This window comes from Castor canadensis, chromosome 7 (genome assembly GCF_047511655.1).
Source record: "Castor canadensis chromosome 7, mCasCan1.hap1v2, whole genome shotgun sequence".
NCBI lineage: Eukaryota > Metazoa > Chordata > Mammalia > Rodentia > Castoridae > Castor > Castor canadensis.
Window position 1 is genome coordinate 30,786,639 of NC_133392.1, and position 19,864 is coordinate 30,806,502.

Genomic DNA, 19,864 nt, shown 5'->3' on the forward strand with positions numbered 1-19,864 from the left:
ATCCTCAGCTGGGTCAAAAATGGAGGCAGTGCCAGAGCCACATTTGAGAAGGATTTTAAAGGGTCCCTCACATCTCTGTGAACTTCCCTTATTTGATTAGAGAACTCATCTATAGCCATGGCTTCATCCATTACTCATAAGCTGAAGATCCCTAGGTCATCATTATCCATCTTGATTTTTCTCTTTAACTCCTTCTCATATCACCAACTACCTATCTTATATTTCCTCCTTGAAGATATATATATATATATATATATATATATATATATATATATATATATTATATGTTTGATATATCAAACTGAATCCTTCATCTCCTTGAAAATCTGCACCTCAGTCTCACCAGCCTAAGTGTTCTTGGCACCAGTGTCCTCTAAAACATTCTCTCCCTTTAAGTTTATGGTCATCATTCATTCCCATTCACAGAAGTTTTATGAGCTCTTCCTTCAGTCTCTCACATTTACTTCTTTTGTGCCCTCCTTTACTTAGACCCAGATCACTCTTACCTGTACTATTAGGATAACTTTACCCACTACTTTCCCTGCCTGTATCTCTTCTTCCTCCAATCCAATTCACAGCCTTCAAAAATAGCCCAAGATCAACTAAGAGTAATTGAATCCAGCTTGTTAAGTTAAAAATGAAATAAGCTCTACCAATGGGAGAGGGGGGAGGTGGGGAAATGGTGAAGGAGGGTGAATATGGTGCAAATACTGTTTACACATATATGTAAATGGAAAAATGGTATCGGTTGAGACTATTCCAGGAATGAGGGGAGGGGGAATGAAGGAGAATGGAGGAAGGGGGAATTCAAGTATGATATATTGTAAGAACTGTTGTAAATGCCACAATGTACCCTACCCAACACAACAACAACAACAACAAAAAGAATAGGCTCTAAAAAGCATAGGCCAGAGTTTCTATTGGAGTTTCTCTCCCATATGTCACATGAAAGAGGAAATGGACTATTTCTGGGGCCAGAAAAAATGAATGTTAGTAACTGAGTAGACAGTAACAGGGAGCAGACTTCCTCTGCCTTCTACCTGCTGGAAATTCAGAATTTAGTCTTGGTGCTCTGTACTTCCCTCCTTCAAATCCTGTAGTGAATAAATGTGCTCTCCTCTGGTCAGAACCTACCCCTGCCCACCCTATCCCATAGCCTTTCACTCCAAGTTCCTGCTACCTTAGGTCTTTAAGTAATCTGACAGAGTAGATTTAGCTATTGAGTACTTTTTATGTGCCACGTGCTATAGCCACCACTTTTCCTTATTTGCAGGCTATCATTTCGAATTTTTAAAAAATACTGTCTTAAAGATGGGATTAAAGTAAAGGAAATCCAGTATCACATGGGTAGTAAGAGGCAAAACATTGAACCAGGGCTTTTTAGCTCCAGGTTCTCTATAACTTAAGAGACAAAAGAAAGGAGGGAAAGCGTGTTCTTCAACCCTGAGTCATAAGTTGGGTGGATAGTTCACAGGGAATTCTACACACTGAAAAATTACATCTGCCATCTTTATCTTAAGAAGCTTTAAGTTTTATGTGTTGCCAGCAAACATTATAAACACTGGTCTTTATTTTTTAATTTTATCTTATTTTTAAATCAGCATATATTAAAAATACGAGATTTAATTGTGATAATTCCATACATGTGTACAGTATATTTTGAACAAGTTCACCCCATCTATTGTATTTCCATTAAACAGTGGTCTTTGATATAGTTACTGGGGAACTAACAAAGAGAAAAAGGAAACTATAATATGTTTGATTAATTAATAAGAGAATGATTACTGGGCATTGTTTGTCATATACTTCGTATAATATGACAACAAGTATTTGTGTCTTCAAATGTGTGTTAGATTAACATTACACAAATTAACTTTGACTACTCTGTTCTAATAGGCCTAACTTTCATGTAATGGAACATCTCGTCAACTTTAAAAAAATTCTGAGGTGCTAATAGTGACATACTTACAGAAAGAGGTTGAAAGAGATCACAACGTAACGGACATGCTTGACACTGTGTGTTTCACATACAAAAATGTTCATTGAATCTGAGTCTAGCATCTCTACCAGGGATGAGGTAAATTGCCATCGTTATTTTATTCCCTAATATAAGCAAAATTAAAAATATGTACCCTCTGTCAGCATTTCCACTTTTTTAGGATTCTGTACTCATACAAAATTTCACTAATCAGTCCTCTATTGTTTTTCACCCCATATTTGTGAGCTGAGAATTAGAAATGAATTAAAGTTGCCAGGTACCAACTGTGTGCCAGACACTTTAGGATCATTTTCTTCTTAATTTGCAATTAATCCTGAAGAGTAGATCTGTTATCCTTCTTTTAAGAATAAGAAAACTGAAGTCCGTGGAGACTAAAGTACTGCCCAAGATCATGTAAATGCCAGAGCAGAAATTTCACCTTAGATGTCTCAGGCTCCAAAACCATTGTCTTCCCAACATAACAGTAATTTATACATTGGAACTGTGGAAATGTATTGAGATGGTAAGGGGGGCTAACAGGAGGCTGAGTCAGTGAGATTCATCTTCTTCCCTCCTTCAACCCAAGCACTTGTTAACAAAGTTTTAAAAACCTAACCACTCCAACACATCGCATGTTGACGTAGACATTTAACACTAAAAAGAATTTTCATGGAATTCTATAATATGTACTGATTGGTGAACATTTTATTAAAATATATTAGCCATCAACAAAGAGACCTTAGAGGGTTAGACTAGGTGCCCAGCAATCATAAGCATTTGAAAATTAATTCAATTCAGAATTTTGCAAAGATGGAGGTTAATAAAAATCACCTAAACCCAGCCCAGTCTCAGCTTAAGTTTCAGAATAAGTGATTCACAAAGGAAGTCCCCATAAAACTATATGGGCCTGTTTTAGTCAAATGTTCCCAACATAGTGTCACCTTGACTTGATATTTCACCTAGACTACCTAATGAAAACCAGACCCAAATCAAAAGCAATGAGCACCAACTCTTTACTATTTCAGGAGAGAGCTCTTGGATGTTGATTTGTACCATTTATTTACTTGTTTGTTCATGTACTCACTCATTCATTCATCCATCCCAGAGGTAGTGGAAGAAGTTTGACTATAAGGAATTTTCCAGGGAGTAAGCTGAAGACTAGAAGCATTTGAGACTCGCTTACTGCAGTACATCTGATTTTTGCTTTGATGTTTACTTTCTTATTTCAAGGTATAGAACTCTATCTAAATGCTTGAGTTTTCCTTTGAAAGTCTTACACACCTTTATTACTCCAAGGTAGGGATAAAGATGAGCATAAGATGAGGGCTAAGTTACTTCTCCCAAGAGAAAAAAGTAAGCCTTCCCCCCATTGGATAATTTGTATTGTGGAATTCATGTCAGTTCCCATCAAGCAAGCAATGGAATTTCACATGACAAACATAGAAAAAAATCCTATCCCACAAATGGAAATGGAAATAGAGAAGACCTAAAGTATATTATTTGTTTGAAAAGTACTCAGGATCAAAAACTTTCTGGATATAAAAACCCAGGTAGAACCCTGGGCTGTTTCCTCAGGCAACAGAGAGATTAATCTCTGGCTAGAGAAGTATATATGTAGTCCCCTGCTTAAAGTTTTATCTTATTCTTGTTTTATTTTTATTCCAGTTGCTACATTGATGGCCGGGTGGTCAAGGTGATGGACTTCCTGAAAACTCGCCTGTTAGATACACTGTCTGACCAGATTAGGAAAATTCAGAAAGTGAGTAAAATTATCTGGGGGAGGAAGAGGAGTGAATTTGGGGGTAAAACAAAGAAAAGGTCACAGAGTCCCAGCTGGACTTCAGTGCTGTGGGAACCAGGGTAGAAAAAGAATGAAATAGCACAGTTCAGATGGGCATGGTCAAGAAATCCTTCTCACAACTGATGATTGCTATTTATTGTTTTTCAAATTCAGAAGGGTTTGTATGTGACATATCAAGGCTTAAAAACTCTATTTTAACAAATGTTCGTGGGGATGTGGAAAAAAGGGAACTCTTACATACTTCACTGGGAATGCAAATTAGTATGGCCATTTTGAAGAACAGTGTGGAGTGGAGGTTCATGAAATCAGCATGTCAAAGAATCACCTGTATGCCTATGCTTATTATGGCAACATTCTTTGCAATAGCCAAGATATGAAATCTACCTGGGTGCTCATCTGTCCATGGATAGATGAATTGACAAAAAAAAATTGTGTAACATTTCTTACACAATGGAATATTCAGTCATAAAAAAGAGTGAAATCCTGCCATTCGTGGCAAAATGGATGGAATCTGAGAAAAATTATATTAAATGAAATAAGCCAGACACAGAAAGACAAATGCTCTATGTTCCCTCTCATATGTGATAGCTAAAAAGGTTTATCTCAAACCAGAAAAGAATAGAATAGTAACTGCTAACGGCTAGAAAGAGAAGAAAGGATCAGGGACAGAGAGAAGTTGGATAGTAGGTATCAAAACATAGTTAAATAGTAGGAACAAGTTCTGCGGTACTACAGCACAGCAGGGTGACTGTAAGTCACAATAACCAATTGCATGTTTTATGGAAAGCTAGAGGAGAGGAGCTCAAAGTCTCCAAACATAAATAATAGAGATGAAAATGCCAGTTGCCCTCATTTGCACAAATATTGAAAATTAACATGACACCCTACAAATATATACAATTATCACAAGTTAATTAAAATGAGAAATAAAACTCTACATCAAAAAACATATCAAAGTTTTAAAAAATAATTTCTTTCATCTCTCCAACTTTGCCCTCCACTCAAAATGAAATACAACTATGAGCTGTGTTTTCAAAAGTTTCTTTATTTAAATAACATACTTTTAATTGTTTCTAAATGGTGAGTTTAGTAAGGAAAAGAGTTTATTTTGGGTCAAAGAGAGAACAGTTCATCAGAACTAAACAGAACTTTTTCTAAGGAAGAAGTCCACATGTCCAAAAAACACATGAAAAAATGCTCACCATCCCTGGCCATAAAGGAAATGCAAATCAAAACCACACTAAGATTCCCCCTCACCCCGTTAGAATAGCTAGCATCAAAAACACCACCAATAACAAATGTTGGCAAGGATGCAGGGGAAAAAGGAACCCTCATACACTGCTGGTAGGAATGTAAGCTAGTACAACCACTTTGGGAAACAATATGGAGGCTTCTTTAAAAACTAAACATAGACCTGACATATGATCCAGCAATACCACTCCTAGGGATAAACCCAAAGGAATGCAACTCAGGTTATTACAAAGGCACCTGCACACCCATGTTTACTGCAACACTATTCATAACAGCCAAGGTATGGAAACAGCCAAGATGCCCCACTACTGATGAATGGACTAAGAAAATGTGGTATTTATACACACATTTTACTCAGCCACAAAGACAAATGAAATCTTGTCATTTGCAAGTAAATGGATGGAACTTGAGACCATCATCTTAAGCAAAATTAGCCAGCCTCAGAAGGCCAAAAATCACATGTTCTTCCTCAAATGCAGATTATAGACCCAAAACAAATGTAGTAACATTATTAGACATGGGTCACACACAAAGGGGAGAATGCGCACAGGGGGAATAGGAGTGAATATAGTAATTCACTGTATAGGAGTGAATATAGTAATCTTAAACTGACAGGCCACTATGGGAAGGTGACCAGGAAGTAGTGAAGAGGTCTGATACAGATGAACCAGTGTGGGTTACAATATACATGTGCATGGAAGCAATGCTAGGAATCTCTCTGTATAGCTATCCTTTTTCTCAAACTAGCAAAAACGCTGTCTTTCTTATTACCTCCTATGCTTTTCTTCAACAAAGTTGGAGAATAAGAGGGCAGAACAGGTTCTGCCCAGAAGTGAGGAGAGCAGGGGCAGCCCAAGCAATGTATATACATGTGAGTAAATGTAAAAATTGATAAAATAAAATTTAAACAGAGAGAGTGAGAAAGTTCACATTCATTCAGTGAAATTCTTGTCTTGAGCATATTGACAATTCTGAGCCCTATTTACAGTATTCCTCCGTAACTTAGAATCAGCCAAGTAAGGTCTGGCTTGTGTGAAGAGAAAGGGGAAACTATTTCATTTTAAGCGATTGCATGCAGGTCCTATCAGCAAGACCTCTTTGGGGGATGGTTCTCAGACTTGAGGAAAATCAAATGACCAGTGATGCTCATTAATTTTCAATCTCATTCCTAGTGTTCTGACTTAGTATGGCTGGAGTGGATCCCACAGATCTCTATTTTTAATGATCATCAGTCTTGTGATTTTAGGTACTGCAGATGGTCCTAGAATCACAATTTGAGACATACTGGATTAGTTCATTCTGAATTGTGAGGATCTTAGGTTTACAATTTCCATATGCCTCCTCAAGATATCACAGCTTTTTTCTAGACATCATCAATAGCTATAGCAAGGTAGCAGGATATAAAATCAACATAGAAAAATCATTAGCATTTCTATACACTAACAATGAGCAAACGGAAAAAGAATGTATGAAAACAATTCCATTTACAATAGCCTCAAAAAAAATCAAATACCTAGGTGTAAACCTAACAAAAGATGTGAAAGACCTCTACAAGGAAAACTATACACTTCTGAAGAAAGAGAATGAGGAAGACTATAGAAAGTGGAGAGATCTCCCATGCTCATGGATTGGTAGAATCAACAGAGTAAAAATGTCTATACTCCCAAAAGTAATCTACATGTTTAATGCAATTCCCATCAAAATTCCAATGACATTCATCAAAGAGATTGAAAAATCTACTGTTAAATTTATATGGAAACACAAGAGGCCACGAATAGCCAAGGCAATACTCAGTCAAAAGAACAATGCAGGAGGTATCACAATACCTGACTTCAAACTATATTACAAAGCAATAATAATAAAAACAGCATGGTACTGGCACAAAAACAGACATGAAGACCAGTGGAACAGAATAGAGGATCCAGATATGAAGCCACACAACTATAAGCAACTTATCTTTGACAAAGGAGCTAAAAATATACGATGGAGAAATAGCAGCCTCTTCAACAAAAACTGCTGGGAAAACTGGTTAGCAGTCTGCAAAAAACTGAAACTAGATCCATGTATATCACCCTATACCAAGATTAACTCAAAATGGATCAAGGATCTTAATATCAGACCCCAAACTCTTAAGTTGATACAAGAAAGAGTAGGAAATACTCTGGAGTTAGTAGGTATAGGTAAGAACTTTCTCAATGAAACCCCAGCAGCACAGCAACTAAGAGATAGCATAGATAAATGGGACCTCATAAAACTAAAAAGCTTCTGTTCATCAAAAGAAATGGTCTCTAAACTGAAGAGAACACCCACAGAGTGGGAGAAAATATTTGCCAATTATACATCAGACAAAGGACTGATAACCAGAATATACAGGGAACTTAAAAAACTAAATTCTCCCAAAACTAATGAACCAATAAAGAAATGGGCATGTGAACTAAACAGAACTTTCTCAAAAGAAGAAATTCAAATGGCCAGAAAACACATGAAAAAATGCTCACCATCTCTAGCAATAAAGGAAATGCAAATTAAAACCACACTAAGATTCCACCTCACCCCTGTTAGAATAGCCATCATCAGCAACACCACCAACAACAGGTGTTGGCGAGGATGCGGGGAAAAAGGAACCCTCTTACACTGTTGGTGGGAATGTAGACTAGTACAACCACTCTGGAAAAAAATTTGGAGGCTACTTAAAAAGCTGGACATCGATCTACCATTTGATCCAGCAATACCACTCTTGGGGATATACCCAAAAGACTGTTACTCCAGAGGCACCTGCACACCCATGTTTATTGCGGCACTATTCACAATAGCCAAGTTATGGAAACAGCCAAGATGCCCCAGCACTGACGAATGGATTAAGAAAATGTGGTATCTATACACAATGGAATTTTATGCAGCCATGAAGAAGAACGAAATGTTATCATTCGCTGGTAAATGGATGGAATTGGAGAACATCATTCTAAGTGAGGTTAGCCTGGCTCAAAAGACCAAAAATCGTATGTTCTCCCTCATATGTGGACATTAGATCAAGGGCAAACACAACAAGGGAATTGGACTATGAGCACATGATAAAAGCGAGAGCACACAAGGGAGGGGTGAGGATAGGTAAGACACCTAAAAAACTAGCTAGCATTTGTTGCCCTTAATGCAGAGAAACTAAAGCAGATACCTTAAAGCAACTGAGGCCAATAGGAAAAGGGGACCAGGACTAGAGAAAAGGTTAGATTAAAAAGAATTAACCTAGAAGGTAACACCCACGCACAGGAAATCAATGTGAGTCAATGCCCTGTATAGCTATCCTTATCTCAACCAGCAAAACCCCTTGTTCCTTCCTATTATTGCTTATACTCTCTCTACAACAAAATTAGAGATAAGGGCAAAATAGTTTCTGCTGGGTATTGAGGGGGGGAGCGGGAGGGGGTGGAGTGGGTGGTAAGGGAGGGGGTGGGGGCAGGGGGGAGAAATAAACCAAGCCTTGTATGCACATATGAATAATAAAAGAAAAATGAAAAAAAAAAAAAAGATATCACAGCTTTTGTTGCCCAATCAAGTTATTTTCAGAAATATGGACTCTTTGGATACTAAGCTATCAGTAGGTATGCCCTCAGTAAATATGGAATGAATAAATAAATGGACAAATGAATGAATGGATCATGTATAAAATTCGTTCTGAAAGGAAAATCCTACTTGCAGCCATCATAGAAAAGCACTTTGAAAAACTGAAGTGGAAGTCTTTACCTTTATGTATACCAATGTCATACTCAGGTGACAAACAGCCTTTTGAGTTCCCTTGTTCTCAAGGGGTTTTAGAGCCTCAGAACCTTTGGGAATTCTGAACTTCTGCATCCTAGTCTGATCCCTCCTGAAACCAGGTGCCTTAGCCAGCACTCTTATGTCACTGCCTTCCACTAGGAAAGAAGAATAGACTCAGAATATTTCTGCCAGTCTCTATTTAATGTTGTTAGTGAGAACTATTAAATGAGCACTTAGCAAGTACCAGGCAAAGTGCCAGATGCTACAAACACAAAATGGAATAAGATGTGGCCTCCAGGAACTCAGTTTTAAGTTTTATTACTTACTTTGAGCAGAATTAAACATAGTATCTAATGCAATAAAATGTCAACCTATTGAATACTACAGTTTTCTAAGCTCACTACGCTAACCTAATCTTGGGCGATGCTCTCTGGAAAGAAGGAGGAATTTTCTTTCATTCAATCACTTGTTCATTCTTTCATCCAGTAAATATTTACTGAGTACTTACTATGTTTCAGGAACTGCTCTAAATGTTTATATTACAACAGTGTACAAGAAGTCAAGTCCCATGTTTGTGGCTCTTGCAGTTTTGAGCTCATTAAAGAGCTGTCATTAGATCTGTTACCACAGCACCGAGAGTGAAAGTACTAGCTGTCCTCATGTTATTAGTTAAACATAACAGGTGGTTCTAGGTTAGAACTAAGACAAAGATGTTGGGAGTTGCAATTGCTTAATTCAACTCTGATTGTCAAAAACTTGCTTTAGCTGTTCCTCGTGTCCTCAGGATGGAGAAGCGGGAGTTCTGAAGAATGGGAGTTCAAAGTGCAAACTGAGGTGCACTGGCCCAATGTCTTTCTTGCAAGGTCACAAAACCAGTCCAGAGATGAACCAAGTAAGGTTTTAATGGATATACCTGAAACCCCCACCTAAAAGCTGGGAGTGGAATCTTTCTTCTCTATTAGTAGAAAAGTCCTAATGACCACTCCCACACCCCCTTAGGCCCATGGTGATGGGAAAAGTACATATTTCCAGCCAAAATAGAGCCATGTGGCAGTATTTTGATAAATCTGTGGTGAGGCTGTTTGAATGAAAGATGGAGCACAGGGTGTCAAGTCTGATGGCCTGTGCTGGAACTCAGCTGTGTGGCCTTAGGCCAGTCACTTGAATTCCCTGATTTTGTTTCTTTATCTATAAAATGAAGATGCTCCCTCCTTCTTAGGGAGATCAGGAAAGTCACATGAGGCTTTGTTTTATAAATTCTTATTGAATGCTAGCTATTATTGCTGTTATTACTATTAGTTATTATAGTTATTTTTAATAGTAATATCTGTGACTAGAGATACTTCATGCTATCTTTATTCTTCACTTGTCCTTTGCTTTATTTCCTCCTTCCTTTTACTTCAAACCCTGGAGAATATGGTAGGTGATATTTTTGGCACCCAAAAAGCAATGACTCAATTGCTAAAAACAGCTGTGGTTTCCAAATTTGGACTGCCACTTAAAGAAGAATTCTTAGTTTTCCAAGCAGTGAACAAATTATCTGATTATATGAAAATCTGTATGATACTTTTAGAAGCCAAATAGAGATATGTTTGGACAACCCATACCTTTGGGTGATCTACCCTCTCTCTGCCTTCTATTAGAATATGTCTAAGCATCTATACATTGGGAGATGAGTCGAAGGAAAGAGCTGAGAATGTAAGAGTGCAGGGAAGAGTGGTATGGGAAAGTGAAAGATGTTTAGGACATAGTGCAGATGGTATAGTGTAGAGAGCTGGGCTGACTCCAAAAGAATGACATAAGAACCAGAAGAACCACTTTGGTTTAAGTCATTTGAACTCTATGATTTGTGTCTTCATCTCCTAGAGGAATCAGAACGGGAAATAACACTTTTCAATATTATTTTCAATAATTCAATAAGCACAGGAAGGAGTTGGTGAAATCCTAGTCATAAGGGAAATATTTCCAAAAGTATTGTCTGTATGATTGCATTTTGAATACTAAATAAACGGAACAATTACTGTCCTCAATATTTGAAGTGTTTTCCTTCCGTCCTTCTGTCCTTCTTCCCTTCATTTTTCAAATATTTATAACATTCTTAACATTTTCCAGACCCCTCAGAATAAAATGGTGAGCAAAACTGATGTGATACTTATCCTTATAGACCTTATAATCTTCTATGGAAAAAATAGATAATGAACCAAGCAATAATAATAAAATGGTATGATTCTTGCCATGGCGTGCTATAGGAACCCATGGTGAGAGGGACCCATCTTATGAAGCAAAGGAAGAAAAGTCAGGAAAGTGTTCTGAGGAAGCCATGTGCATGCTAATATCTAAGGAAAGATCCTCCTAGTTTATACCACTTGTAGATGTATATGGGTAGAGGGAATAACTTATGTAGTTCATAATATGACCATTAATTTCCTTTATTATTTAAATTATGTTTAGAAGTCTCAATAAATGCCAATTCTTTCAAAATATTTTAGTTGCAGGACCATGGAAGTAAGAGAGAAAGATACATCGTTCTTTTGAAGTAATAACAGATTAAAAAAGAAGCCATCATTCTCAACCAACCTTCCAGTTTACCAGATTATTCACTTACCAGAGCTTTTTTAGCATTTCAAAAGGTATAAGGATAAAAATAACAGTTATTGTTGAACATCATAGAATAACTAGAAGCAAAATTAAAGGAAAAGGGGACCATAGTAATGTTAACCTTCTCTAGTGAAGAAAACACACATCATTAGGGTAAGAACAGCAGTTCCCATCACAAAAATCAGTTCTGGTTGATTTATTCACTAATTTGCTCACTCATTCAACAATGTTGAAAGCTAATTTCAATGTTGCAGTGCTATCATTTGTCAGGTACTCAATAAATGTTACAGGGAGGGAGGCACAAAGGAAGGGATAGGTGAATGAGAGGAATAAAATAAAAGTATTAAGGAAGTAATATCTTGTCTCATGCACATATGTACATGCTGTCTCTGCTGTGCACAGAAAGAACTTAAGATGCTCTAACTTTATAGTGTAGTGGTGAATTGAAAGAAAGAAATTAAGACAGCCCTGTAGGCAACTACCATACACACGGGCATAGTTGTAAAATGTCTTCCATGTATGTGTTTGGATGAAGGAGACTTCTCATTGTGGTTCAAAATAACATTTCAGTTAGTTGTGAATGCCAGACATTTCATTTTAGAAAAATAATCTCTCATAAGGGCAAAATAGTTTCTGCCTGGTAGCGAGGGGGCGGGGGGGGGAGAGGGAGGAGGCAGGGTAGGTAAGGGAGGGGGTGGGGGGAAAGGGGGAGAAATGACCTAAACATTGTATGCACATATGAATAAAAGAAAAAAAATACATATAAAAAAAAAGAAAAAGAATCTCTCATTCTGCATTAGGAAGATAATGCAAACTGTAAACAACCAGGAAGAGGTCGACCACACTGATTGAAATTCATGCTGAGGTGGTAATGTCAAATAGAAGATCCTTCCCCAAAAGCAGATTTCAATGAAGGGAAAGAGAAACACAGGCCAAGGAAGTATGCCAGTGGCCAGAGTAGGCAGAGGACCCCAAATACAAACTGCACCACATTAATACCTCAAGATGACATCCATGGATGGATGATTCAAGTTTTATGGAGCTTGAGGCTTATATAATAGGGACCTCTTTAAGAAAAAGAAAGCAAAGCAAATTTGCAAATTTTAGAGATATCTGACCATATGAATATATTAGTAGAGCCTGGGAAAATGGGAAACTGCAAGTTTAAGTTCCATGAGATTCCCGTAAATTAGCCTCTATGTCTCAGCTTTGCTATTTATGTGCAAATGATAGAGTGTGACCTGAGACAAACTGGCACTTTCACATGCAGGACACTAATAGTATAACACAAGGATCTAGTCCAAAGGTATGTTTATCACAGAAAATACAAAACTTGAATCATTGTCATTTCATGAACCTTAATGTCTTTGATCTTAGACACAAATTGTTATAGAACACTCTACCAATTTAATAACAGTTGGCAGGAAAGAAGGTAAACAGCCAGCAAGTTTCAACAGATAATGGTTATGAAAAACATTCTGATTTTGAAAGTATTAAATTACGAAAAATAAATCATTAACTTACGAAGTTATAGCAACTGTATTGCCTTTTGGGTTACAGATGGTATTTATTGAGTGCATCATATACTATTAATCTATTGGAGAAGCCAATAATTTGCTCAAGGAAACAGCTTGCTAAATAACAAAATTAGAATCCAAACTAAGGCCCACTTAACTCCAGAACCAACCCTCATCCATCACACTATTCTGCATCTCTCATGAACCATTTATTTTGTAATCCATGTAATATTTATATTTCTGACCAACCCAGGATTAGGAAGACTTTCAAGGAAGAGTACTGAATGTTCTTGGTGAAAAAAACATCAATTTGACCCAATAATCAATTAATAATCTGAGACTCTGTAAGTGAGGGTTTGAAGAAAGTTGAATATCCATCACAATACATGACAAGTGATGGTAGAAGAGGACAAAGCTTTTCAAGGTCTGATTTTCATACACTAAACCCCATTCTTACATTTCCTGTGTACAGGCTCTTGGCCAATGTGTAATGAGTGAGTCCTATTATGTGTAAGGGAATGACAATGTGAAGAAATATACTACCCATGGACCCTTGGAGAATGGCTCTGAGGACAGATACTGTTTAGGGGTAAAAAGTTTCACCAGGAAGAAGAGGCAACTTGGGGTGACCTTTCAATATTTTAACATGAAGTTTATCCTGTGCAAGAGTAAAATTACCCCTATGGCTGGTGGAGACTATGTCTTGTATGTGGGTAAAGTGTCCGTCTGGTAAGCCTGAAGAATTGGTTAATCACAGAATAGGGATAGAAAAGGAAGGAACAGTGATTTCAGTGCAAATAGCAGTTTTCTTGTCTCTCTTTCTGCCAGCGCTTATCCTTGAATGTAGTCATTGCCTTGGGACTTTGTGAAACTTTCTTCCTTATGACATATGCTCATAATTTCCTTGCCTCCTGGGTGACTTTATCTTGTTTATATATGTTCTTATTTTAATTTTATGTTTTGTTGCCAATTACATTCAGTTGTTTTTCTGTGGTTTGAGATAACAAGAACCAAGAGTACAACTTTAAATCCTAAAAACTTCACAGAAACAGAAGCCACAAATTAAAAATTGATCTGATACCAAAAGAAAATGAACAAATACGGCACTCAGGAACAGAGAAATGATAAAAAGAATTTACTAAGAAAAAGATTAATGAAACTGACAGGAAGTCAGATATTGGAATGGCTGAGCTCAGAAAAACCCAGCTCATCTAAGCCATGTTAAAAATGGAGGCAGTTTAGGCAACCAGAAGCTTGTGGTTCTCCTTATGCAGGGAAATTCAAATCAGAAAATAACAGGGCCCTAACGTGGATCTGTGAGCATTTGGTATTTGTCCTTGCTATCTTGAGACTTTCAGTTATCTTCTCTGAAATGTAACTTTTCATCAGTAAAATATTTTATCTTTTATGTATGCAATAAGTAATTGTCAAGAATTCTATTGGGCATGATAAAAGGTACAAACAGAAAGTTACCGTTGAGTATAATAAGATCAAGGTCAGAGGTAAGTTCTAAGACCTTTGGAACCCAAAGGAGAGAAGAGGTAACTTTCCTTGAGGGTTTGGAGAATGCTCCACAGAGGAAGTAACATTCGAAATAAGCTTTGTAAACAGTGTCAAACTGTGTGAGAAAAAGGGAGAGGAGAAAGTAACCAGTAAAAATCTGAAACAACACTGTATAACTATAGTTCATAAGTACTGAGTCCATTCTGAGTAGTGAACCATAGCTCTTGTTGGGGGGATGGAAGAAGGGGTGCAGAGGGTGGTTATGAAGCTAAAATAAAACAGTTAGCATTTTAACCTGTAGGTCACCAATCAATGCTTTCGGTATTGTCAGAAACAAGTTACTGGGTGAATGTGGTCAAAGTATGTTGTATATATATATATATATATATGCATGGAAATATTGCACTGAAAACTCTCACTTATACAATTGATACACACTAATTTTTGAAAAGAAAAAAAAAGAAAGAAAACAAGTTACTTGCAGCTCATTTCTAGCCCATCAAATAGACTTCTCAATGAATCCAAATGCTTGAGTACAGCTGCTCTAATGAGGCACCATTGAAAGTTCTTAAACTGAGGAGGAATCTCTGAAGTTAATGAGTGGCAGTAGAGTGGAAGAAAGACTACAGGAAGGATATTGGAGAGATTAGAGGCAGGAAAACCAAGGAAGAAATGGTAAGATCCCAAATTCAGGCAGGGGCTAGTGGTGTGGTCCAAGTGGTAGAGTGCCTGCCTAACACTTGGCCCTATATTCAAACCCTTATACCAGCCCCCCAAAAAAGTCCTGAGAATCAATATGATCTATTCCTCCTCATCCTCATCCTTCTTCTTTTTAGGCTGGGTCTCACTAGGTAGCCCACGCTGACCTCAAACTTCCAATTCTCCAGCCTCAGCCTCCCAAGTACTGGGATTACAGGAATGTACCACGATGCCTGGAACCTCCTCTTCTAATATAGTATGCAAGCATAAAGTTAAAAACCACACAAGAAGTTTGGAAAGAAACATAGAAACAGTACAGAGCTCTCATCTTGACCATTTATAAACACAGTAAGGAATTAAGACTATTGAAAGACAAGGAAGAGCTCTGTGTGAGATGAGTTTTAAGAAGTTTCTCAAACTTATCTAGCTCTTTGCAACCAGTTATAGAAGGCCAGTTCTGGTCACTTAAAGCACTACTGCTTTTCTGAAGTCCTGGGAAGGGTGATTTCCAAGTAGATGAGATGCTGGGATTAATGGACTCCAGCTTCTTTTGGAGGATGGGCCTCCTGCCAGGGCTGATTAGCCCAGCTGGCCTGTCCACTATTCTTGTTTTATTGCTTCCTTTCTCATTAAGGAAGGTGTTGGTTTGGATAACCATAAACAACATGTCTGCTGCTACAGTGCTACCATCTCTTGCATAGCCAGTGGCTGCAGCCAGGCTGTCAGGAGTCTTTTAAAGACAGATCGCAGTTTTGGAGGCAGGATATCAAGGAAGCACAGGAAAAGGAAACTCAGGTTTGAAAATGTGCCACATAAATGGCTATTTCCCTGTTTTTATTGTTTTTCTTTTTCTTTTTAAAATTCAAAGCAGTAGGAAAATAAAACCTTTAAAAAAATTTTTTTTCAAAAATCAGGGATGTTTTTCCTACGTAGTCTCTCTCTCTCTCTCTCTCTCTCTCTCTCTCTCTCTCTCTTTCTCCCTTAGAATATCTGAATAAAACAGTCTTCATAGTCCCTGACCCTAAAATTTGAAGGGAGCTAGAAAGGTTATTCCTTGTAACACTACCTCTAGCAGGCCCAGGAACTAGGAGCAACCATTGACCACTTACTGAACAGTTCTGTGGGAGCCTCGAAGCTCCCTTGACCATAAGGACTCAAGAACTGGAAGGGAGCTAACCAGCCAGCTTCTCTCTACCCTCACTTAAGTAATCCCCGCATTTGGCTTTCCCCTCCCCCAGACAATCTCTTAAAATAACCTTCACTGGCACATCATTTCTCACCAGGAACTCTTTTTTTCTTTCCAAAGTTCTCTGAGTTTCTCTCTTCTAGCACAGGGAGAATCATATTTCCTCAGAAAACCACAATGTTGACCTATAGCCCTACAGAAAGTTTCGCTTTCTAAGGGAATTTTGTAGTTGGTTCCATCTGCTTTTTCCGATTTTTTCTCTCATCTTCTACCCATCCTGCTCTCCTCCTCAGGACCAAGTGGCACCCAGCCTCAGTATCCAAACCTCTGCCACACAGTATCATATGTCTTCTCTACTCTTGAAAGACATGCAATTCACCATGCCTCCCACCATGTCCCAGAGAGAAAATGCTCAGAAAACATGCATTTATTTGTACTGAATACTCCTAAAACCTTAAACATTAATACTTTCTAGGAATAGTTCCCCAGAAGACATTTTCAGATAACTGATTCAGGTTTTTTATCAAAGTTTTTCCCCGCAGTGTGTCTTTGTTCACATTGCTTGATAAGGAATTGCCTCTGCTGAGCGTAGATAAATGTCCTATTCTGAATGCTAGCTATGTTTAAGTGTATTATCAATATGCATTTTAAATTCTAAGCTGAACTTTCTTGCATCTTAGCATATATCTGGGCTATTACCCATCAATTTCAAGTGGTGTGTCCAACCAACACTAATGTTAGATTCATTCAAACATAATCTCTGTACCTTGGACAAGGAGAGTGACCTAGGAAACATTTTGGTTTAAATGCTTACTATGCACCACATGCTATTATAAGTGCTTTGCAAATATATTAAGCCACTTAAACATCATAAAAATCCTATGAGGCAGATATTCTTATGATTCTAATTTCACATAGGAACACAGAAAGGTAATGCAACATATTCAAGGTCACACAGTGCATATGCAATCAGAAGGTTCAAATACAGGAAATCTGTCTCTAGAGGCCATGCTCCTGACCACTACTCAGTTCTACCTCACCAGTCACAATTGGGGGTATGGGTAGTGGAGATTGAACCCATGCAAAGTCCGTGCTCTGCACCCTAAGTCCTAATAACAACAACTGTTAGATTGTTTCCTTCCAAATCTTCCTGGGAGTCAGAAGAGAATTCAATGTCCTTTCAGGGTCCTCTGTACACAGTAGTTTATAAACCCAACTATTTTTTGGAGTCAAGCTCTAATTTAAAGGAGTTAGACTTTGAACTCTTCTTGAAATCAAACCATCTCATGCATGGTGAAACCCTTTTAACAATTAATAGACACTTAAAAAATGAAGGACAGAAAAGTAAAACAGGTCCTGCCTGCACTAGTAGGTAAGCACTAGTAGGAAGCGGGAGGGTAAACAGAGAGGGTGAATATAGTCCTTGTATTTTTATACATGTATGAAAATAGAACAATAAAACCTGTTGAATTGTTCTAAGTTGGGGGAGAGAGAAGGAAGAATGATGGAGGGGTGTACCTAATCAAGCTTCTTCACCATGTCTCAGCTCAGACACCACCTTCCAGAGGGATCTTCCCTGACCTGTCTGAAGTACCATCCCCCCTCCTGCCTACTCACATTCTAGCACATTAATCTGCTTCATTTTCTTCTTGGTTCTTATTATTACCTGAGTTCCTTTTTTGGTTACTTATTTATTCTTAGTCTCCCCTTTTGACTACAATGTAAGCCAAGAGCAGAAACAATATGTTTCATTGCTGTATACCTGCCCCCAGAACTCTGCTTGACATTTAGAAAGTGCTTAATAAATATTTGTTGAGTGAGAGAATTAATGCATTTGATGCCTGAATATTTTTGGATGGAAATCCTTAACCCTTTTTTCACCTCATTTTTATGTATCCTCCCTACACAATTTCATCTACTCCTGTGGCTTATTCTACCACTCTCATTATTTCTCTCCACATTAGATGTTTGTTTCTGAAATGACCAGCTCACAGCTGTATCTGACTTATTTTTGTTTCCTATTATTGTTTAACTTTGACTTCCAAAATAAAAGATTTTTTAATCTTTGAATAATAAAAGCCAAAGAAACCTGCATTAATATTATAAAATACTGATACATTTTAACATTTTGTATTTAGAAGGGTCTTAGAGTCATCTATTCCAAATGCATGACTTGAAATGTGATGAAGAATTTGAAGTTCAAGATAATGACTGCCTATGCGGATTATAGACCCAAAACAAATGCAGTAATGCTATCGCACATGGGTCCCACACTAAGGGGAGAATGTGCACGGGAGGAATAGGGAAAGGAAAGGAAACCTACAACTTGAATGTGGTTGATGTGCTCCCTGTTGAGGAGTGAATAAAGTAATCTTAATACAGCAGAAGCCACTATGCGACGGGAACGAAGAAGTAGCAAAGAGGTCTGGTAGAAATGAACCAATGTGGGTTGCAATACACAAGTGCCTTGAAGCAATGCTAGGAATCTCTCTGTATAGCTATCTTTATTTCAAACTAGCAAGAACACTATGTCTTTCTTATTATCTCCTATGTTTACTCTTCAACAAAATGGGAGAAGAGGAGCGTGGAAAAGGATTTGTCTGGAAGCAGGGGGGTGGAAGAGGGAGGTGGCACAAAAACGATAAAATAAAAGGAGAAAGAAAAAAGATAATGACTGCCAAAAGTCTCAGAGCTAGCATACAGTAGAACCCTAAATTCCCAGGGACATTCTTCTTTCTACATTATTGCTATTTGCCTACTTAGACTCTACCTCACCTTTTGCTAATATATGTGTATGTGTGTGTATGTATATATCTCCATATCTGTATAGAGAGATAATTCACAGACCATCATACATCATTTAAAAGTATGAAATGCAGTGCTTTTAGAGTATTCATAGCATTTTGAAGTCATCATCACTTTTTAATTTTAGGGCATGTTCAATGCTCCCAAAAAACCCTCATAGTAGTCACTCCCTACAGTCCCCTACTCCAAACCCCCTCCTCTTCTTCGACACTAGAAACCATTAATCTACTTTCTATCTCTATGGATTTTCCTATTCTGAATGTTTTACATAAATGGAATCATACAGTATATGTCTTTTTATGTCTGACTTCTTTCAATGTTTTCAAGGTTCATCCCTGTTGTACTATTTGTTATTTTGTTTTGTTTAACCAAACCCCTTTCTCCAACTACCTTGCCCTAGTATATGTGTCTGGGCACAAATTAAACTGTGAACATCCTGAAAGCCAAAGTCAAAAAAGAAAAGCACAAATCTACTACTCAGCTCTAGTTAGTTATAAAGGCAGCACAAAGTTTATCACATACACAGTGTTTTCCTTGCTCTCTTATTTTCACGATGGCCAGCTTCCCTTGGGTCAGACATTCTGAGCCATGCTGAGCAGAGCAAGAGGAATGCCTTGTGCAGCCTCTGATGCCTCTTCTCCTTCTATGCACAAGGATTGTTTTGGGGAGGTTGCTTTGTTTGGGGTGCCTTGCACATGCTAATCACGGGGCTACATCCCAGGTCACAAGGGATTCATGTGATTTTTTTATAGCTTCACTTATGAAAGTGT

At 37.8% G+C, this 19,864-nt stretch overlaps 1 protein-coding gene across 1 annotated transcript in view; it reads left to right on the forward strand.

The window, feature by feature from the left end:
- Hpse2 (heparanase 2 (inactive)) overlaps positions 1 to 19,864 on the forward strand; it is a 663,188-nt gene that overhangs the window by 490,338 nt on the left and 152,986 nt on the right. The window contains exon 7 of the mRNA XM_074078564.1: positions 3,644 to 3,737. Coding sequence (XP_073934665.1) covers positions 3,644 to 3,737 — 94 coding nt within the window. The remainder of the gene's footprint in view (positions 1 to 3,643; positions 3,738 to 19,864) is intronic.